The following is a 22,639-nucleotide window of genomic DNA, read 5'->3' on the forward strand; positions in this document are numbered from 1 at the left end:
TCTCTGCTTTAGACTACTGCGATTTCAGCTTCCAGGTGTACCAAGTAAAATCTGCTCTGTTGCTTGAAAAACAAGATAATTACTGTAGCATCCTGTGACAGGTTAGGTACGGGAAACAGTCATCATTAAGCTATATGTGTGTTTAGGAAGAAAAACTTAGACTTAATAAAAATTCTGTGATACATTTTAAAAAGTTGTTCCAAAGCTATTTCTCCAAAGAATTCATATTCAAATTCCACTTTCATCAGCTTTGTTTTTGGCACAGATTTGTTTTCTTGGCTCGGATGGTTAACCAGCTAGAATGCTAATCTGCGGGCGGGATTTTCCTGATGATCCTTTGATCACGGCTATGCCAGGGTCTCTTTATGCCAGGCGAGCGTTTTCACATCCTGCTGGTCTGAGCACATTGATCAGTGTTTAATGCCCGTTGCTTGATGCCGTCTGAACCTGGTGGTGTCTCCTCCGTGAGGCCATTCCCGAGTCTGTCTCTCACCACACACCGTGTCTTCTCTCAGCGCCAGAAAAAAAAACACTAAGCAAGAATCCCCTTAGAGGAGAGATAAAGGTTAAAGATATGGTCAATTTTTCCTTCATAACAATATTTTCCCCCAGTGGCTTTTTGGTTTATGTCTAATTTGGCATTGTTTAAATTTATTGATTTATTAATAAGTATAACTTAATAGGTCACTATACATATTGTATACGGAACTCTGTAATAAAAGAATAAATCGAGAAGACTTGTGCCAGGAGTTTGGGGAAGCCGTAAGTTTTTTATTATTTCCCATCTCCTAGCCAGAGTCAGTGTACACTCTCCCATTCACAGATTTCCAAATTAATTCACTTCCTGCTCATGTGGAGAAGGCGAATTAGGATCGATGGGAGACGTGCTTCCATTGAAGTGTATTATATGATATTCTTCCTCCAAGATTTTTTCTCCCTTTTGGATATTTTTCGTTTTACTCTTAATTTCTAAAAAGTATATAATGCAAGTTTTATATGAAGGTGGTGAGGACAGCACGGTGAACTGCCTGTCCCCGAATCCAACACGACCCTTGCCCTCCTTGCTTCAGTCCCCTTTTTGTTTTTGTAGTGCTGTGGCATTTTAGAGAGAAAGGTTGTCGGTGTGTCATTTCACTCCTGTGGACTTCCCTGAAAAATGAGGCCATTTTCTTCCGTGACCACAGCTCACTAATCACCTCAGCAGCCCAGCAGTCACCCTGGCTGTCTTCTCCTGCCCAGCTGTTCAGAGTCCACGGAACCCCAGTTTGGGCTGCACGGGGTCCGTTCCTGCCCTGGCTGCTCCGTCTATTTATCTACAGTAGACTCTGCGTCCACCCTTTCTGCCTGCACACCCACGCTTGTCAAAATAATTTCATCCGTTGTCAGGTCCCACATTCTGCATTTGCTCACTTGGTTTCTTCCAAGTTGTTCACCGGTTTTTCTTTCTCCCGTACTTCTTGCACACACACACAGCAGTTAGAGGTGAAGACCTAATTGGAATCGGGGTCTATTTATGTGCAAGAATGCTGCACGTGGCACACCACAGCTCCTCCTGCCGGAGGGTTAGTCCATCTGGCCCTCCTTCGGGGACGCTATGGTGTGTCTGTGGGTTTAGGAGGCGGCAGCCCGATCCTTCCATTGTTTGTTCCCCATCAGCCTTCCCCATGGCTTACTATGCAGTGAGGATCATTACCTAGTTTACTAGAACCTAAAAAGTCATACATAATAAAACCCTAATATTCAAATCGACCAAACGGTGGAATGACCAGTCTGTCTGACGCACACTGACCACCAGGAGACAGATGCTCAATGCAGGAGCTGCCCCCTGGTGGTCAGTGCGTCCCCACAGGAGGAGCACTGCTCGGCTAAAAGCTGGGCTCACGGCTGATGAGCACAGAGGCGGTGGCGAGAACCTCTCCCGCCTCCACGGCAGCACTAAGGACCCCTCGGGGGGCGTCTGACTGCAAGAAGGCGCAGGTCAGGCTAAGAGGGGACCCCCCCCCCCCAGTGCACAAACGTCATGCACCGGGCCTCTAGTAATTAGAATAAAATGTTCTGATTTTATTAAGCTTTCTACATTTAATAGCTAGATTTATCCAGAAAGGGGAATTTTCCTTCACCATTATATGCTTACATAATTCTCTACAATAGTTCACAGTTTTCAGGGTAAAGATTAGTTCCCTGACTACCTCTAATCAGAACCAAAGAGATTTTCGTTTAATTTTTGGCTTTTAGTTCTTTTTAAACATCACTAGGAATTCATGGATTTTTGTGTACTTTATATGTTCTATTCGATGGTGGTCATTTTTACATTTGTTTGGTGTCATCATTGGGCAGTGGGAGCCCCTTAAGTTGGCCTTTGTGTCCTTCTGATGTGATCCCATGGTCTCTTCCTTCCTTACCGGACATGGAAGCTATTACAACAGATACTTATTTTTAGTCTTGATCCTAAAGAGAGACTTTCCTCTGTCAGATCATCTCGGACCTTGAGTCTTGGAACGATGAGCTTTCTCAGCAAATGAATGACTTTGACACGGAAGACCTCACAATAGCAGAACAGCGCCTCCAGCACCACGCGGACAAAGCCCTGACCATGAACAACCTGACCTTCGACGTCATCCACCAAGGGCAGGACCTCCTGCAGTACGTCAACGAAGTGCAGGCCTCCGGTAAGGCGTGCGCTCCCCTCTGCGTCCACGGGGACACGGGGAGCCCATCCAGGTTATCGCAGTGTGATGCCTGCAGGGTTCAGGTCGCTCTCCCCTCTCCCCCTCTCCTCCTACACACATACACACACACACACACACACACACACACACAATACGATCACATTTAACATTACGGCCAGTGCAGTTACCCTTAATATTCTTAGATGTCATTATAAGTAGCATGAACTTCAGTTTTGTAAATGATCTATTGTAGCTCTCTGAGTGAAATGTAAATCCCTACAAAATATTTTCCCATTCTTTATATTTTTTTAAATTTATACTTTACCAGCAGATGGCACTATGGGCTCAAAAATGTAGAGGGAAGAAGGCTATGGAAAAATCTTAGCAACCACCTGAACATGCCATTACTCATTTTACACAAACCGTATTCTTCAGTGCCCCCTGAAATCTAAACTAGATGTACAGCAGGTAACAACAAAAACAAGCCAAAGTTCTCATTTGTAAAGGATGCCCCACTTTCATGGTCACTGTAGGAGACGCGGACTGATAGGAGGCGGGTTCAGTGCAACAGGTGGGACATCATTACTTTGGCTTGAACATGTCAGATACGTTCTCTGGGACACCACATGTGCTGCCAGGCAGGCGTCACACGGCCCAGCCCTGGGCCCTCCCTGCACGTGGCCTTCAGCGTGAGGGCCCGGCCCCGGCCGGGAGGTGACTCACCGAGATAGACCTGCGCGCAGCCTCAAGAACAAATTGAAATGCGAGTTGAATTCTAGGGTCTCCCTCTGGTGTCTGCAGGCGTGGAGCTGCTTTGCGATAGGGACGTGGACATGGCTACGCGGCTCCAGGACTTGCTGGAGTTTCTTCACGAGAAGCAGCAGGAGCTGGACTTGGCCGCAGAGCAGCATCGGAAGCACCTGGAGCAGTGTGTGCAGCTGCGCCACCTGCAGGCGGAGGTGAAGCAGGTAAGCCTGCGCTGGCCTAGAGCCAGGGACAGGCACGTGGGGGGGGGGGGGTGTGAGGGGGGAGGGCTGTATTTCTGACCCGGACGCCTTGGGACGGTTGGCCCTGATCAGAGCGCAGCTGCCCTGGTGCATAACCTGACACCCACCCTAATGCACCACATCGAGTGCAGAAATTGAGTCACTGCCTGGACAGGTGTGTGCGCGCGCTGTGGTGGGAAAGGCTTGGCTGCCCAGCGGGTACCACACGCGAAAGGGACATCCATGTCGTTGTTTTGTTATTGCTATTCTCTTGCTTAAAATCCCTTGCGCTTTGCTTTCTGGTCTAAACGGCCATGTGGTTTTACTGCCAGATACACTGTTATGAGTCCGGACTGGACCACATCCTGGGTACATGGCCACATAAAGTGGGGCATTTGGAAGAGATTGCTCTCTGGCTGGCACCAGCGGGATTCCATGCATACTTACATTCAGCCTATAGGTGGCGTTTTATCTCATGAGCAGGGATGCTGGCTGGATGCAGGGACAGTGCGGCTTGCTGGTAGATGCACAGAAAGGCACATGTTAGTTTGATTGGAGAGGATTGAAGTGCCTCTAGGCCAGGGGTGGGGAGTATCTAGCCCACGAGTCGTATAAAGCCCACGAAATCATTTGGTCTGTTCCCGCCAAGGCATCGGGGGTGAGCTAATTAAATGTTTGACCAAATATAGAAGCAAAATTTTAAGTTGATAATATTGTATGGCCCGCAAATGATGTTGTAAATCTCCACATGGCCCCTGGCAGAGAAAAGGTTCCCCACCCCTGCTCTAGACCACGAGCAAGGTGTGGTGCACAGTGGGCAGCACTCGCATTAAAGCAGACGTATTATTAAACAGAAGTCTTCAAAAGAGCACCTGGTGCGATGAGATAAAGTATGTGAACTGCCTTTTAAAGACCAGCTAATGAAGTGCTCTTTCTGGCCAAACATAAAACAGTTCCCCTAAAAAATATGGGGATAGACTTATTTAGGAATTGTATTTGCCTAGCAAGTAGCTGAGTCCAAAGCCACGAAACGAGTAAGAGGTTGCCCGTGGTGTGTTAGCTGAGATCTCGATGGTGGATGTCCCTTTGCTCATGGTCCAAATGGTGGTGTAGCCCCAACTGTCACTTCCAGAGTCCAGGCATCAGGAAGGGAAGAGGTAACAAGAAAGAGGCAAAACGTGTACCAGAAAACTATTTCCACAAAACCCCCCAGAGGGGACTGCTTTGAACTCAGTGGCTAGAATGATGTCATCTCTGTAACCAGGCTGTCACAGGGGCTGAGAGGTGGTTTTATTTTAAGCTGTCCTCAAAAATAGGTGTCCGGTAGGAATGAGGCGTCTCTGCCGCAAATGACTACCCGGAGAGACCGTCCACAGCCACTGGCCTCGGCTGTCACAGGTGGCTTCTCTTCGTGTGTGAAGTTGAGGAGTTCATGGTTTGCCTCCGAGCATGGAGTCAGCTTTGTTCATACTTCAGTTATTGTGCCACTTATTACTGATGCTAAAATGGAAAATTTTATTCCTGGTATGAAATAGTTCCCTTACCAAGCAGTTTGCCAGTTTTGCACTTTCATTAGGACTGAAAGAACAAAATATATATGTATTATTAGCAGAGAATTCTTTGTGGCCGTTGGTTTTAGGACATATAGTCCTCAACCAGTTTTGGCCTGTGGACTAATAACCATCCTCTGGACCCTCTACCATTTCAGCTCCCATTTGCAACTAAAAAATAACAGAATCCGTTTAACAGTGCAACACTTAACGCTCACACACTCCCGATGGGTCTCAGGCCATGGGCAATAGGGTCCATGTGGCTGGTGTGAGCCACTCGGCCACCTTGCTGCTTGGATCGCGTCACTGCTGGCCCCCAGGCTGCCCCGGGCAGGGCCGAGCTTGGATAACCCGGGTACCGTTTCAGGTGCTGGGCTGGATCCGCAACGGCGAGTCGATGCTGAACGCCGGGCTCATCACGGCCAGCTCGCTGCAGGAGGCGGAGCAGCTGCAGCGGGAGCACGAGCAGTTCCAGCACGCCATCGAGGTGGGTCTTTGCCACGGAAGGCAGGCCTGCTTCGTCCCTCCTATGGCACTGACCCTGGAAGCCAAAGTGGGGTTCCCCAGGACCTCAAACGGCCGTGCTTACAAGCCTACAGTGTGTCACAGAAGGCTTCGGCCTGGCCCTGCGGAGGAGTGGGCTGTGCATGCTGGCCGGGCAGCCTTACGGCAGAGGGTCCCCACGGCCAGAGGGTCTTGGGGTCCAGCTAAGGTGGACCTTCTGGGTCCAGAATGCCTGGCACCAGGTACCCCGAGTTGGCATCTCGGCTGAGGAGTTTTATATTTTTCCGGTCTCATGGGCACGCGCCTGCTATAGCAGTATAAGCAGACTCGGCAAATCAGAGTGCTCTGGGAACACTTGGTCTCACCAAGACCAGGCACCGCTGCCGGTGGGCGACCCAGTGCTGTCCACAAACCCCTGTGCCCGGGGAAGGGCGTTACTCACCCAATGTCTCGGTCTTGTGCCACCCAGGATGTTAGCACAATGGCTCGGCCGTTTCAGGCCTGCCCAAGTTCACCCTCAAAGGAGGTAGATGGTTATTTTCAGGTTTGAGGGGCAGTTACAATTGTGCCAGGTGGTCTTAAGGTACAGCCAAAGGAGGGAGAGCATTTGATTACAGAGAGCTTGTCTTCTGCTCTCTTTACATACATATTGTCAGCCAGAGAAGGAGCCACAGCAATCGCCATTAGGTGGTGCCTTAGATTGGTTTCTTTTCAACTACTGAGTAGTTGGTAGACACGTGAACACTTCTTGAAGCCAAATCATACACTGGGCAGTGGATTTCCAGTCATCACATTGTCCGTGCCCATCACTGTGTGCTGTTGGGACTGTATTGGGGACCGTGTCTTATGGAATCATTAGCTCCTTTTCAGGTGAAATACACAATGTTGGTATTGTTCATAATAAAAAGAAATAAGGGAATCTGAGTCCACAGAAACCCATGCCCTCCCCTACCCAGAAGTCATTTCTTCCCTGAGGGCCTGGCCTTCTGGAGGACACAGAGCAGGAGGTCTCCTGGATGCTCGTGTTATGTTCGCAGATTCATCCTGGCTGGACCTCCAGGGAAAACAGTTGGTTCAGCCTTTGCTGTTCTTTCTTTCTTTCTTTCTTTCTTTCTTTCTTTCTTTCTTTCTTTCTTTCTTTCTTTCTTTCTTGTCAATAGTTCTTGAGAACATTTTACTCTCATCCAAAGTTAAAGTTGAAAATGAAAATAAGAAAGCCTTCACTGTGGCCACCTTTTTCCCACTTGTTCCTTTGCCTGTAGCTGCTATTATAAGAGGGATCAATAGGAATAATACACTTGGAGTATTTCAACGGCTTTTCTAGAATATTGGCTGCTAAAGGTTTCTCCTGCTCTTTCTCAGGCCGAGACCCCACCACGGAGGCCTGGAAAGCCTTAATGCGTTTCATCCTTCATTAGCTCGTTTAAATAGAAGCAGTCGTTGGCTGGGCACGAAAGCTTTTTTTTTTTTTTTTTTTTTTTTTAACTAAGCTACCTGCTGTGTTTTTAGAAGTGTCCTGATGAGTATTAACTGAGGCGGTTTCCATAAAAGCAGGCAGCACAGGAGGGCTGTGGCGTGCCCAGGACCTCTCCGGTGAGTGCGTGGCACCCCTGTTAAGCAACCCCCCCCCTTTCCTGTCCTTAGAAAACTCACCAGAGCGCGCTGCAGGTGCAGCAGAAGGCAGAGGCCATGCTGCAGGCCAACCACTACGACATGGACATGATCCGGGACTGCGCCGAGAAGGTGGCCTCGCACTGGCAGCAGCTCATGCTCAAGATGGAAGACCGCCTGAAGCTGGTGAACGCGTCCGTCGCCTTCTACAAAACCTCTGAGCAGGTAGGGAGGGGGCCTGGTCCCTCAGCTCCCGCTGGCATGCTGTTTTGAGCTCGATTTGATGGAACAACTCAGTCATTAGTTCGTCAGTCATCACTGACCCAGCGATTCCAGGTCCAGCAGAGAGGAGGAGCATCATTAGATGTGACACCACTTGTGCACCCGTAGGCATCAAAGCGAAATAGGCTGGGAAGTGGCTAAGAAGCACCCCTTTTCCTATTGCTTAAGACAGTGGTCGGCAAACCGCGTCTCGCGAGCCACATGTGGCTCTTTGGCCCCTTGAGTGTGGCTCTTCCACAAAATAACACATGCGGGTACGCACGTACAGTGTTATTGAAACTCTGTGGCCCATGTGCAAAAGTCGGTTTTGGCTCTCAAAAAAAATTTCAATCGTACTATTGATATTTGGCTCTGTTGACTAATGAGTTTGCAGACAGCTGACTTAAGTCTATGGCCTGAAACATGTCTGATAGAGACAGGAAACTCGGCTTTAGTTTTGTCCTTGTCCTGAAAAGCCTGCATTTGCAATCCTATGTTAGATAGAGCCGCGGTTCCAGTGGTTTGGTCCCCGGGCTGCTTTGAAAACGCTCCCCACGGGTGCCAGCCTGTGCCCTCAGATGCTGGGGTCCCTCTGAGCTGGAACTGTCTCCCACCCCCAGGTCTGCAGTGTCCTCGAGAGCCTGGAGCAGGAGTACAAGAGGGAAGAGGACTGGTGCGGAGGAGCCGACAAACTGGGCCCCAACTCCGAGACCGATCACGTCACCCCGATGATCAGCAAGCACCTTGAACAAAAGGAAGCGTTCCTGAAGGTACGAGCCCTTCCTGGGGGGCCGATGCCTCGATGAGCAGGGTTCCAGGTCCAGCAGGATCCCTGAGGACGGCCCTGAGGTGGGACTATGGTCAGAGACCCGCAGACACCCTGCAGGCCAGGCGCGCTGCCGTCACCATTCCACCTCATGGGGCAGTGATTGGGGTAGCATCCCATCAGCAATAAGCCCGCTGTTCAGAGATAATCTGAATGTCTTTGTTATTTACACTTCTTACATTCATACCACAGTCATTTATGTGCTTCAAAACAGTTAAGCTGGAAACAGTGGCCGAGGTGCTCAGCAATAGCTATTGACTGTTTCCATGTTGCATTCTTTCACCCTTGGACCAGGTTTCCGGCCGTTCTTGCTGCGGCTTCGACCTGTTGAAAATGGGGGTGGTGTTTATTTTTCCTGGTTGCTTTATTAAGTTTAGTTGTTCTCATTGCATCAGCATTCTGACTCCTCTGACACTATTTCCTGTTATATTTAACAAATTGTTTCGTTCCTGACAGGGAGAGTTATTTGTTTCGTTTGGGAGAGAAATTGTAACTGAAAATTCTTCGCTGGTGTACTTACTCTGAGCTTCCCCCTCCCCGGTCACTAATTATATCTATTTCAAACAGGACTTGAGAGCCTGAGTGCCTGCTTGTTGCTGCTATTCACGTTTATGAAATGCCAGTCCCTGTTAGGTGTTTTGAGTTGAATTATAATTTACCTCCCCTTCTCTGGACTCCAGTTAGTATAAAACAACATTTGAGTGCTACTTGAATATAGTAATTAAGAAAGATATGTAGGTGAAATGATAAAACAGGCCTATTCAGATTCCTTTGCTCACTAGAATTCTGTAGTGTTTTTGCATCGGATGTCTTTAACATTCTTTGGGGTAAGCTTACAGATGAGTACAAAGGAAAGATGACTCGTATGCATCTCACCCAGGTTCAGTGATTACCAGCCTATGGGCATGTGCCCATCGTCACTGGATTGTTTTAAATTCCAGATATTACATCATTTTATTTGCAAATACTTTAGTAAATAACTACACATTAAATTATACTTTTCTAAAACAACCACAGTACCATGACCAAATCTTAAAAATTAATGGTAACTTATTTCATGTAGAATCAGAGTTCAAATTTCTCTGATTATCTCACAAATAGCTTTGATCAAGATCCAAAAAAGTCCAATTATTGGTTTGATTTGTCTGTCTCTCTTCATCTAAATGCCACCCTTCCTTGCATTACCATTTATTAATTGAAGAAATAAGTTATTCATACTGTGGTGTTTCCTGCTTTCCAGATTTGGGTCATTGTGTCCTGTGGGGTCATTTAGCACCATCCTGGATTCTCTAAATTTCTGTTAGTTAGGATGAGAGCCCTGATCAGCTTCAAGTGTGAGTTGTGCATGTGCGAGTGTACTTGGCACACCCAGTGTTACACTTCTTCCTGTCACTGCAATATGAGAATTTGTCAATGCTTCAAACATGGTGCTTCCAGCTCATCCATTCTGCTCCTCCCCACCAGCCTCTCACCTCCTGGGTTTAGTAGCCAGTGGTAACATTGTTCCTTAACAGTTGCAAAACGGTGGTATTCTGTCATTCCTTTCTTCTCGGTTAGCTAGAATTAGTAAGTACCCCTGAGCTATTTGTTAATCTAAAATAGCATCCGTGCAGAGAAGGCATGGCAAATACTTGACTCTTTCCCTTTGCTTACCATTTTCAGAATAATGAGCTGTTCCCTTAGTAACTTCTACATACACTTAATTTGTTTTTTCTTGTTGTTTTATTACTATTTCTTTACCATCATCCTGGATTGTAATGTATCTGGTATGTTCCAGTCCATTGGAGTCATTTATCTTTATATTCAAGTTGTCCCCTAGGGGGAGCCTCTTCTGGCCAGGTGATACAGCTGTCCTTTAGATGTGACTCCAGCTAAAACAAGTAATGATACTTTTCCTGCCATTTTCCAAGTTTTTCTGGCTGGCCCAATAACCAAATTAACAGAGTCAGATTAACATGAGAAAATAAAAATTTAATATGTGTGTATGGGGAATTCACATAGGCAGGATAAATCCATGAAAATTTCAAAGCGAGTGAGGCAGTGTTGGATATATAAGACATTTTTGGACAAAGGAGGGAGGAATGGGTATTAGCTTTCGGAAGTGAGGATGGGCGGTGTGTAGGCAGCTGAGGAAGAGCAGAGTAACCCGCAGGCAGATCCTTCCTGGGGACTGGGCCCTCTTGTTTGCCATAGTTCATTCAGGTTCGACTAAGAGGGGAACATCCCAAGATCTCCTCCTGAAGCATGTGTTTCTGCTGGATCTCTCAGGCAGGAAAGCGGGGAGGGTCAAAGGTTTTTCCTGAGTCTTGTTTCTTAATGATCAGCCTCACATCATTCTTCCAAAAAAGCATCTTGAGGGGTGCAGGATTTCGATCCTTTCCATTTATGACCACAAGGTGGCCAGGTGAATATTTTCGGTAAAGATGTGAGTGCGAGCCACCTGATGTTGTCATCCAAATGGACCCAATGTGTCTGCGTAAGTGGGATCAGTAGCGCATTGCTCCCTTGTGCCTAGGCCTGCACACTCGCCAGGAGGAATGCGGACGTCTTCCTGAAGTACCTGCACAGGAACAGCGTGAGCATGCCGGGCATGGTGACCCACGTCAAGGCCCCCGAGCAGCAAGTGAAAAGTGAGTCAGCCTGAAGGTGTGACTGACAGTGAGGGGAGAGGCTGGGCGAGATTGCCTGGAAATCCTATCCTGGGCTTCACAGTATTAAAGCTCTTACTCATTATCTTAGCTTAGTAACAAAATATTAAATATATAGGTAATCCTATATAATAAAAGTGTCCTACTGTTCATTTGACCATTCTAACAGTTGCTGACACGCACTGACCACCAGGGGGCAGACACTGGGCTGGATGGGCTGGACACGCCCTGGAGCCCTTCCACGGTCCCTCCCCAGTTGGCCAGTCCCAGTTGGTCCTGATTGGGACCAGGCGAGAAGAGCTGGACACACCCTGGATGAATCCATGCATCGGGCCAGTTTCAGCCTGATACCCACAGGCCAGGCTGAGGGACCCCACTGGTGCAGAAATCCATCCACCGGGCCTCTAGTTTACTCAATAAAGTTGAATAATATACACATGGAGAAAAGACGTAATTTAGGGTGATATATTGACTGTTTTGTTAAAGTAAGTAAAAATATTATAAATCAGGAAAAAACACAAACCAGTTATCTGCAGGTTTCATTGATTGTATGCTTTCTTCTGTGCACTCAGATATCTTGAATGAACTCTTCCAGCGGGAGAACAGGGTGTTGCATTACTGGACCATGAGGAAGAGGCGGCTGGACCAGTGCCAGCAGTACGTGGTCTTTGAACGAAGTGCCAAGCAGGTCAGTCACTCGGGGTGCCCTGCCCTCCACCCTGTATTCAGACCTCCATTCAGCAGGTTCACAACTACTTTCTAACGATCCGAGCAGTGGGGCCTTGTCATGAACAGTGTGTTCTGAAAAGAAAACCCCACAGCCTCAGAAGGCGTGTCTCTTGGTGAGTTTGGCCCTCTGCTTGTCAGTTCCCATGGTTCAGACAGCAAACACAAGTGAGAGAAGATGATTTAAAAATCATCATGGAATCTAGTTTCAGTGTTTGTATAAATACTGTGGTGGGTGCCCTTTTCTATCGCTGTATTTATGTGTTCAAGATACAAGTTCGTTCTTCAGAAAAATCGAGCAAAAATGACGTAAGAAATGTGACAGGATTTCTAACAATCCAGTGTAGTCAACAAGGTTCCTACACGCTCTGAAGTCAGTTTGGGATACAGTGCTTCTGCCCGAACGTCAGTCATGGAAGGTCGTTTTAGGTGAAAGCCTGTTGCACCCCTAACTCGGACATAAGATCCCTGTCACTCCTCTTGGGCCTTCACGGCAGCATAAGAACCCACAGGGCTGTTCACATTCTCCATGTCAGACCCGGACCAGGGCTCCTTCTGACTCCACCTGTCCACCTACTGTGTGCTGTCGCAGGCCAGGCATTTAGTGAGCTCCTACAGCCTAACAGAGGTGGTGGCTTCCTCTTAGGGAGCACATTTGTTCCCTGTGGGTAAGTGTTCATCCCAGTGGGTGGCCTGGTCCCCAGAGGCGGAGGAGCTGGGGGGCACGGTCCTCGGACCTGACATCCTGACCTGGCGGCCTGTTCTCATCTCGGCTGGCCGGGCCAAGTGTAATCATCACATTCCCGTAGCGTCTGGAATGTTTAAATTATGTTTGCTTACCATTTTTTTTAAAAACAGGTCAGCCATGTCTGAGATTTACGGCAGCCTGGTTTTGTTCCTCATTAGAGATTGTTTCATAATCCTTTCATAATTCTTTTTTATTTCTGTTGAAAAACAAGGAATCGAATCACTCAGCTACACAGAACAAAATTGTAAATAATTCCTTTGTCAGAGAAATTGTCTTGCTTTTTTCCTAAAGCCCAGCTTGTTTGCCAACTATAAAATCACTAAGCTTAGGCCCTGAGCAGTGCCAGCCCCAGGCCCTGTGGACCTGTCAGGTTCTGTACCGATCGCAGTGCGGAGTGGGTATCCATCCCTCCTGGAGAATCTGTCCTTGAGGCTCCTGCCCAATCAGGTCTCGGGGTGGCACCCTGAGGGTCACTGAGTGATGCCTCACTGGAGGGTGGTGGAGAGGTGACCGCCCTGCCTTTGCCCCTGCCCCCTCTCTCCCCCGCAGTGATCCTGCCCACCACCATCCCAGGCTCGCTGCTCCTCTTCCTCATCCCGCCTCCGAAGGTTGACTTTCCCCAGGTCTCAGTGGGATGTGTTCTTGTTTCTCTTGCTTGTCTTCTCGGTTACTATCTCCCAGCCCTCACCTCCATTTCTGGCTTCCAGACCGGTCCCTCTAGCCTCCTCCTGGGCAGAACTTCCCCCACACCCCCCCTAATCTTACAGGATGTGTGGTTCCCACCTTCACCCCTTCATCAGTCTGTGGGTGCAGACCTCCCGTGCGTGTCATATCTGCCCTTCCCTCCCACAGAACGGTCATGCCACGTCCTGTCCAAACCTCTGAACCAATTTGCTCACTGGTGTTCCTTCCACTCACACTGTCCCTTCCCCACAGCAGCCCCTGCATTCCACAGCCTTACCCCCACCCTCTCCCCGTGGGGGACCAGCTCCCTCATCCCCCCGCCTCTCCCCATGGGGGACCAGCCCCCTCACCCCCCCCCCCGCCTCTCCCTGTGGGGGACCAGCCCCCTCACCCCCATCCTCTCCCCATGGGGGATCCCCCTCACCCTCCGCCTCTCCCCGTGGGGGACCAGCCCCCTCATCCCCATCCTCTCCCCATGGGGGACCAGCTCCCTCACCCCCACCCTCTCCCCATGGGGGACCAGCCCCCTCACCCCCAGCCTCTCCCCGTGGGGGTCCAGCCCCCTCACCCCAGCCTCTCCCCCTGGGGGACCAGCCCCCTCATCCCCATCCTCTCCCCCTGGGGAACAGCCCCTTCACACACACCCCCCCCCCGCCTCTCCCCGTGGGGGACCAGCTCCCTCACCCCCCGCCTCTCTCCCCGTGGGGGTCCAGCCCCCTCACCCCAGCCTCTCCCCGTGGGGGACCAGCCCCCTCACCCCCATCCTCTCCCCATGGGGGACCAGCCCCCTCAGCTTGGGACCACTGAGTGTACTCCTCCCCACAACCCGCCGGCACTGGGTCTCTCCACCCCTCCCTGGCCCATCCCTTCTCAGCCCAGGCCCCAGCTTTGATACCTCCTCTGCTGACCGCCTTCTGAGCAAGGCCTCCCACTCCCACTTTGTCTTTTGTGTATCTTTCGTCATCTCTCTCCCCTTCCGGTCTGCGGGGCCCAAGTGTCTCATTCCCTGGTGCCCCACCCCCCTGCATCGACTCCATCATGGCACTTGGGACGATTCGCTGTGTGAGTGGAGAAACCAAGGGCCTTTGACTAAATGGGCAGAAGGGCCTCCATTCAGAGTCTGGTTAACATTGTTTCCGAGATGGGAGGGGCACTCCAACAGTGAATCCCAGCCAGGGAGCTGCGTGGGAAGTAGTCGGTCCTGGTTTTCTTCTTTTTCTTCTAAAATGCTGGAAATAACCCAGTAGAGGCAGGATCTTTCTGTGCCAGCACCAGCCTGGCAGTGGATGACTTGGAGATGAGGAAGAACACATGGAAAAGCTTCGACTCTTATGCTTCTTTCCATACACCGCTCTCTGGGATGTGTGTGTTTCAATATGTCCGATTGCACTTCACACCTGGGAGCACGGGAGGAGGACACTGGCTCCATCTAAGCCACAAGGAGAGGGGAGGCAGCCTGCGCTGCTGGCCCTGCTCTCCCGGCGTGGCCGCCACTCCTGACAGGAGGGCTGCGGGGCTCAGCCACCACGCATGTGGCACCACGCACATGGCCCCCAAACCAGTGAAGGGGGTTCCTCTGGGCATTCACCGGGTTCAGGAACAGGAAGAAGGGGCTAACACCGTACTTTTGAAAGCTGGGAATTTCATTTGTGCTCCTGTTCTTCTGGCTGTGAAGTTCCCATGACGTGAACATCCCCGCATTTAACAGCGTGGGGGTCTCAGCCCACTCCCTCACCCACACCTGCCCAGTGCGTGTGGTTTCTTTCCTTTTCTTACGCTTCTGTCGTGACTTTACGTTCATGGTTATAAGAAACTCTTGATCTTTTTTTTAAAAATATATTTTATTGATTTTGTACAGAGAGGAAGTCAGAGAGATAGAGAGCTAGAAACATCGATGAGAGAGAGTCATCGATCAGCTGCCTCTTGCACACCCCCTACTGGGGATATGCCCGCAACCAAGGTACATGCCCTTGACCGGAATCAAACCCGGGTCCCTTCAGTCCCCAAGCCGACGCTCTATCCATTGAGCCAAACCGGTCTCGGCAAAACTCTTGATCTTTTTATTGTGACACAATGACACCCCTTGCCCCCCAAGTTTTAGAATTACCCTTATTTCAGAAATTGGGCTGCTCCCTGATGTGGGCTGGCAGAGGCCTGAGACTTGGCATTTAGATGAGATACTGAGGACCTTGGGCTGCTCAGCCTGGAACCCTTTCCCCTTCCCTCTCTGCCCAGGCTCTAGAATGGATCCATGACAACGGCGAGTTCTACCTGTCCACGCACACCTCCACCGGCTCGAGCATCCAGCACACCCAGGAGCTGCTGAAGGAGCATGAGGAGTTCCAGATAACCGCCAAGGTGCGTTCAGATCCGCTGCGCGCCCCTGCCAGCGGCCTGCGCGTCTGCTTGGGATTGTCCAGAACAACCCAGAGCAGGGCACTGCGGGTACATGAGGGAGTTCTCCAACAGGTCGTCTCAGAAGCACACTGTGTAACGAGAAGCAGGGTGACCACGTGGAGCGGCGGACACGAGTTGTGATACTGCCCTCTGCCTTCCACACGTGCCCCTCGGTTTCCCCTCATTTACCTGGTGGCTGCTGGTCCTCTGGGTTCTGCAGGCACTTTCTGTCTCCTTGCTTTCGATTGCTCTTCCGATTGCGTGTTCTGAGTAGTTGCTGTTTTATGAAGCGCTATTTGACTTGGTTGTGTGCTGTGGGTGTTTTCCTTCCGCCTGAGCTGGTGAAAACGGTTACAGTAGCATTTTCTGCTCAGTCTGTGTTTCCAGTAGGTTGTCCGTAGGTTTTATAAAATTAGGGGGCGGGGGGTGTGCACTTTCAGTTTTCTCTGGAAAATCAAAATACAATTAAATACACCTTTATGGCCTCTGCAGTGTAGGTGAGTACATACATGTTTAAGCAAATATGTGAGTCAACACATTGACCTGCAGAGGCTTCAAAACGCTCTGAGATTCTCTTAGAGTCTCTTTCTCAACCGGTGGTGTTTTTCCTTTTGTTTGTCAGAGTTTTTGAATGATAGTGTGCAGGAGAGGATTTTTCCATTGTTCCTAGCTTCCCTTTTCCTCACATTTGGAGTATGTTCATTAGAGGAATGATTTATTTTGATGATGCATTTTGACTTTTTAGAAAGAAAAAAAAAAAACAAAAAACTAAAAATTCAAGAGCAAAAAATAGATGATCAACCTGAGTAATATTTTTGGTTAAAAAGAAGTACTGTATCCCTGCAAAGTGAAAAGATTGATTTCCTTGTGTGGGTGACCCTGCACTTGGCTTTGGTGACATATCAGAGAGGTATTTTTTAATCATTTGGGGTGAAGGCAGCTACTTTGTATTGTGTTTACTTGTACTTTTTTGTGTTTTCTGTAACGATTTCGACTCCTCCTCCTATTCTTCCCAGTCTTCTGCTCCCAGTCCCCCCTCCCTTCCCGGGCCGAGCTCTAAGTTACTTCCTTTCAGTGAGCATCGGGGTGCTGGGAACCCCGGTCTCTGCTCTGGAGAAGCATGTAACCTAGTGGAGCCTCAGACACGGGCCAGGGCAGGGCCAGGGCAGGGCCCGGGAGAGGCCGGTGCTCCGTGGGCCCCGTGAGCATTGGGGAGGGCAGGCTCAGGCAAGGACAGCCTCACCATGACAGCCGGGCCTTGGGCGCCAGGAGGAGAGCCGGCCGTGCCTGCCTCTGCGGGTAAGGACCGAGTCTTCCTTCCTCCAGGTACAGCGCCCCTTCAGCTGTGCGATTCTCATTTGCATGAAGAGTTAGATAGAAAATTAGTTATTTATGCGCGCTACACGACCTTCGTTTGTTCCTCTGAATATCCTTTGGCTCTAAATACCGGTCTGTAGGAAATACTTAAGATAGTGCTGAGCGGTAGATGGAGGATTTGTTCCTTTTCTCTGGCTGAGAGTCTCAGCAACGCTCCCCTCTGCAGAAGTTCCGCTCAGCCCCAGGGGCGCCGGGCACTGGCCAGGGGAGTCGCCCCCTCAGGAGCCGAGCGGCCTGGCAGGCTGTGCAGGAGAGGGTTTTTCCATTGTTCCTAGCTTCCCTTGTCCTCACATTGGGAGTATGTTCGTTAGAAGAATGAGCAGTAACAGGCATTTTTTTGGCCCCTGTATTTCTTATTTTAAAGCATCTGAACTCATAGGTGACATCTGGCCTTTCTGTTTCGCAAATATATAGAAACTATTTCTTTCATTGGATGCATTGCTGAGAGGAACTGGTCCGTTCTGAAAAACCGTCCCTCACTTTTTTTTCCTTAGCAACTTTTTTCCTCCCGTTTCTGGTTTCCTTTCATTTCCTCGGAAAGGGCCTGCTTTGTTGCTTGAAGGTGACTTTAGTTTCTCCTCTTGAAACTAGGCTGCGTTCCTGTGCCTTCTGTCACCCTGTCGTATGTCTTCCAAGAAATCGTTTTTCTTCTGTCACACAGAGAACCCTTCCTCTGACGGGCAATCTTCCAGCCCCGTAGTTAGGAATTCACACTGTAAGGCTGGGTGTCCGTGGACACAAAGCCTCCGTTCATTTCACTAAACCAAGTCCGTCCATTTGCAATGCAACTCAGAGCATTTAACACACGTTCTTGGAGTCAGGATCAGCCATCAGCGTTGCGTGCTGGCTGTGGGTCTGTTTTGTGATGTGTGTAGACACGTACATAAATCTCCCTGAAATGTCTTGCTGTGTTTTGTTTTAGTGCGTTGTCTGTTTTATCTCCACTCCTCTGTCCTCGGCTCTTAGAACTCGACCCAGCTTTCTTAACCCCCGTGTGGTTTGTGCTTACATGGGGGACAGCGTCACTTTTCTGTGCCTTTCAGCAGGTTACCATCTTGGCCCTCAGCAGTGAAACCTGGTGTAGGCAGCCTAATCTTTGGAAATCCTGCCTTTGCCATATTCATTCTCTGTGATGTTAAATTGAGTAGTGCTTCTAATTCAATTCCTTTAGGAATTTATGCTTCCGTATCGGAAACTTGAACTTGTTATTTCCTTGGTTTATAACTAGGCTTGTCTTGACATCTTCGGAAAGGTCTCCTGCTGGTGACAAGCCAGAGGCTGCTTTAGCAGATATTCTCCTTTTTTCTCAGAGATAATTAATGTTCCTTGGATTTTCTTTTTCTTTCTTATTATTCTTTTTTTTTTTTTTTTTTTTTTTTTTTTATCCTCAGGGGAGGATATTTTTTCCGTGTGTGTGTGTGTGTGTGTGTGTGTGTGTCTGTGTATGTGTGTGTTTAGAAAAAAGGAGAGTGAAGGGGGAGAGAGAGAGAGGCATGTTGCCTCCCACATGTGCCCTGATCTGGGCTGGGGATGGAACTTGCAACCCAGGTATATGCCCTTGACTGGGAGTTGAATCTGAGATCCTTCAGTCCAGAGGCTGGTGCAATAACCATTGAGAACACTGGCCATGGCTTATTTCCACATATTTTTGAAGTATATGTATTCATGCTCTTAAGAGTAACTACCATGCCCATTAAAGTTATAGGCACATACACACTTGCATAAGGAACCTAATGTTCGATTATTTGTCTTAGCAAATGTTTTGTGACTGTCCACTATGTGCCAGACACACGGAGGTGCAGGAGATGTTAACAAGCAGAACAAACACCCCTGGCCCGTGGCGATTACCTTCTAACAGAAGAGAGGCGGTCAATAGTGTCCTAAGCACATTGATCCTGTGAGGAGGGGCTGCAGGCCGTCAGAATCAGGAAAGCAGCCGGGGAGGGTGGCTGGGCCGGGCGGGAATGTGGAGAAGGTGATGTTGGGTGGAGCAAGGACCTGAAGGAGCCATGAGGGCATCTAGGAGGCTAGCACCGGGGGCAGCAGGGCACTTGTGCAGAGAACAAAGGCAGGAGCCCTCCGGGGGCGGGGTGCTGGGGGCTCAGCCGTGCCAGGCTGCGGGTTCGTGTGCAGTCTGAGCATAGAGCTGACGGGGCAGTTCCCTGGTGGCTTCTGGCTCAGAACTGTTATTGGACAGACCAGGATCATCTGCCCAGGTTCTGCACTCTGACCTTTCTCTCGAGGTTTAAAAAATCGATTTCCTAAACGTTAGTCGTAAGGGTTTTCTAGTGAAAGCTTATCACGGCTGAAGAGTTTTTGTCCGAGTGGGAGCATTGAAGGAAGCCTCTTGTAAGAAGAAGTGAAATGGATGAGACTAAAAATCGGTTGGGAAGTTGGGGTCTACTGAAGTTACTGCTGTTATATAGAACCAATATTGGATGGTTATCCTTCACTTTATATGCAGTAAGAAACGTAATGCTTAACTTAATAAAAGATCTGTCCTAGGTCCATATACAATGAAATCGTTTTTTTAAAGAAGGAGTTCTAAAACGGGGAACATAGTTTGAATTCCCCCTGTAGAAAAGGCCGCTCCCTGACGTGGCTTTTCCTCCCTGTCACCCGCAAGTGAAGCCGACATGAGCGTGCGAGGCACGTGTCTCCTCCGCAGGGATCTTGCGAACGTCTGCCATGTGAGCTCCTGGCCCCACATGCACAGGAAAGCCAGTCTCGGGCGGCTGCCGCCTTGGAAAGCTTTTGGGTGCAGAGTAAACATGCGTGAAGCAGGGAAGGTCCTTGTACCCAGTACACACACATGCAAGGACAGTCATGGAATTCAGAGGACGGCCCGAGGGAACGCGTGATTATGCATTTTACAGACTTTGCTGAGCATCCAGCAGATGAAGATGTTGACAGAAAAGTCTAGATTGTTTTTATCCTCGGGCTTCATAAGGCTATTCGTTGCTGAAGAGCTGAGGATAGGGAACTCGGCTAGGACCGGGGAGATGAACTGGATGGACGTGGGCGTTAGTCTGAGCTTCTCTCACCGGCACTTTTGTCCCTGTTCAGAGCTGAGCTGTGGGTAGGGTACCACTGTTCCTGGTGTCTGCATGTAGGCTGTTTTGCCTCACATACTTTCCTGTTGTGTGTGTTTCTCGCAGCAAACCAAGGAGAGGGTGAAGCTGTTGATACAACTGGCTGACGGCTTCTGCGAAAAGGGCCACGCCCACGCTGCGGAGATAAAGAAATGTGTCACCGCCGTGGATAAGCGGTACAGAGACTTCTCCCTGCGGATGGAGAAGTACCGGACCTCTTTGGAGAAAGCCCTGGGGATTTCGTCAGATTCCAACAAATCGGTAAATGGCTGTGTGCAAACGGAACCGACCAGGGTGCTCTGCGCGTCCTGCCGGAGCTTCAGGCCGCCGAACTCACCCCTGTCCTCTCCCGCAGAGTAAGAGTCTTCAGCTCGACATCATCCCAGCCAGCATCCCGGGGTCGGAGGTGAAGCTGCGCGACGCCGCACACGAGCTTAACGAGGAGAAACGGAAGTCTGCCCGCAGGAAAGAGTAAGCCGGGCTTTCAGAACCTGCCGGATCCCTTGAAAAAGGGAGGAGAATGTCACTTAGGCAAACAGGCACCTGTGGGTGCTTTCAGGTCAAATTGCGCTGTGACATCTGCCTGCTCAGGCGCTGTCCCCTGTTCACCTGCCTCAGAGGCAGTCGCTCGTTACCTGTCCCTGCACTCCCGTCCCACAGGGGCTGGCACATGGAATTAGTGTCATTGTCCTCCATGGACCAGGCGTGGGAATGCTAAGGAGAAGAAGTGTCTAATGAAGGGAGGTGTTTAGACGTTAGTGAACGGTACAACTCAGGTTGCTCTGAGTCCGTGATCCTCAGTCAGGGGCAGTGTGTGCTCTGGGGGCATTGGCATGTGCGGAGGCATTTTGGGTTGTGGCATCTGGTGGGGTGGAGACCGGGAGGCTGCTAAACATCTACAAGGCACAGCTCCCCGCACAGCATCATCTCATTTCTTGAAATGAGAAAACCCGATTTCAAGAAGCTCCCAATTTGTCCCCAATTGTTGTTTTCCTCCCACTTGGTGGCTAGATCCTCTCATTCTGTCCTTTCTCGATTGCATTCTCCCAAGTACGTGACTGGCTGGTGATTTCTAAGCCACGCACTGTTCCACAAGCCATAGAGGTGCGAGTGCATCCTGACTGGGCACTAACTCGTTGCCGTCTTCCTGGATTTCAGGTTCATAATGGCCGAGCTCATTCAGACGGAAAAGGCTTACGTCAGGGACCTCCGGGAGTGTATGGATGTAAGTAAGTTTTTTTTGCCTGTTCACTTAGATTGTGTGCAGTCTTGCATTTCTTCTTACCTAGTAGTAATTCTTCAAATAGTCACACTCTTTAGTTGTGTGATTAAAGTGTCGTAGGCAGCCAGTTCCACGTTTGTGCGCCTCTGTGACGTCCTGGCTCGATTTAAAACTGCTCATTGCGGGCGGAGGCAGCGCTGATCCTCCTGCTCTGTGTGTCCCATGGCAGCGGCGGCCGGGCCCTTTTATCGAATTTCACAGCAGCTGCAGGAGATGCGCCTACTGATGATGACTGGCAACTAATGCCCAGTAGTTCTGTGAATGTCTGTTGTACCTTGTGGAGTGGCTTAATTCCAAAATTCAAACCTTCCAAAATTCAAGTCTAGAGTCAAAAAGCATAGGAACTGTTCTCAAGCACTATAGCAACTGAGGGTTTTTTTGTGTTTGTTGCTGGTTTTTTTGTTTGTGTTTTGTTTTTTGTTTTTTTTCAGTTTTTCACATTTCTCTAAAAGATGCTATTCTTAAGACATATTTTCGGGTATACATGAACTCTGGGTCCAGCCCTATAGATGTCAGAAATCCGGTTTCTTAAAGTTTGGTGTCGGCTTCTGTGTAACCCCCGTTCCCTCCCGCCAGACCTACCTGTGGGAAATGACGAGCGGCGTGGAGGAGATCCCGGCCGGCATCGTGAACAAGGAGCTCATCATCTTCGGGAACATGCAGGAGATCTACGAGTTCCACAACAAGTGAGTGCACACTGGGCGCTGGGAGCCGGGCGCCGGGCACCGGGGCGGTGCTGGCGGCCAGAGAGCCACCACGCTTTCCCATGGCCGCGAGGACAGGTTCCGGCGGCGGTTGAAATTAAATGAAACCTGCCAGGCTTTCTTCAGCAACACGGCCAATCTAAACACAACTTTAATACAGGCTCAGCTTCGCATTCCTGCTCTCTTTCCGTAGAAATGAGATTCGGGAAACTGTGAAAACTGTTTTCATGAGACCCTAACTCCTCTCAAGCTGTGTCATTGACTGCTACCTAAAATATTTAGGATTAAAAGAAAGAAGAGGTTTCTGATTACAGGCAATGTTCAGTCTTTTTTTTTTTTTTTTTTTTTTTTAACCCTCACAAGAGGGCATTTTTCCATTGATTTTTAGAGAGACTGGAAAGGGCTGGAGGTGGGGGGAGAGACAGAGAGAAAGAAACATTGATTAGTAGAGGTAGAGGTACGTGCCCTTGACCAGAATCAAACCTGAGACCCTTCAGTCCGCAGGCGGAGGCTCTAACCATTGATCAAACTGGCTAGGGCAATGTTCAGTCTTTTTAGATAAGAAGAAAGTGGG

The 22,639-nt window shown here is 49.5% G+C and overlaps 1 protein-coding gene across 8 annotated transcripts in view; it reads left to right on the forward strand.

Annotated features, from left to right (window-relative positions):
- Positions 1–22,639, forward strand: part of TRIO (trio Rho guanine nucleotide exchange factor) — a 284,086-nt gene that overhangs the window by 165,748 nt on the left and 95,699 nt on the right. For all 8 annotated transcript variants that reach the window (XM_036410831.2, XM_036410832.2, XM_045571514.1 and 5 more), the window contains 12 exons: positions 2,474–2,669; positions 3,471–3,637; positions 5,573–5,692; positions 7,354–7,545; positions 8,202–8,351; positions 10,923–11,037; positions 11,628–11,743; positions 15,449–15,571; positions 20,146–20,340; positions 20,435–20,550; positions 21,238–21,304; positions 21,938–22,047. In XM_036410831.2, coding sequence (XP_036266724.1) covers positions 2,474–2,669; positions 3,471–3,637; positions 5,573–5,692; positions 7,354–7,545; positions 8,202–8,351; positions 10,923–11,037; positions 11,628–11,743; positions 15,449–15,571; positions 20,146–20,340; positions 20,435–20,550; positions 21,238–21,304; positions 21,938–22,047 — 1,667 coding nt within the window. The remainder of the gene's footprint in view (positions 1–2,473; positions 2,670–3,470; positions 3,638–5,572; positions 5,693–7,353; positions 7,546–8,201; positions 8,352–10,922; positions 11,038–11,627; positions 11,744–15,448; positions 15,572–20,145; positions 20,341–20,434; positions 20,551–21,237; positions 21,305–21,937; positions 22,048–22,639) is intronic.

This window comes from Pipistrellus kuhlii, unplaced genomic scaffold, assembly GCF_014108245.1.
Source record: "Pipistrellus kuhlii isolate mPipKuh1 unplaced genomic scaffold, mPipKuh1.p scaffold_m20_p_4, whole genome shotgun sequence".
Classification (NCBI taxonomy): Eukaryota; Metazoa; Chordata; class Mammalia; order Chiroptera; family Vespertilionidae; genus Pipistrellus; species Pipistrellus kuhlii.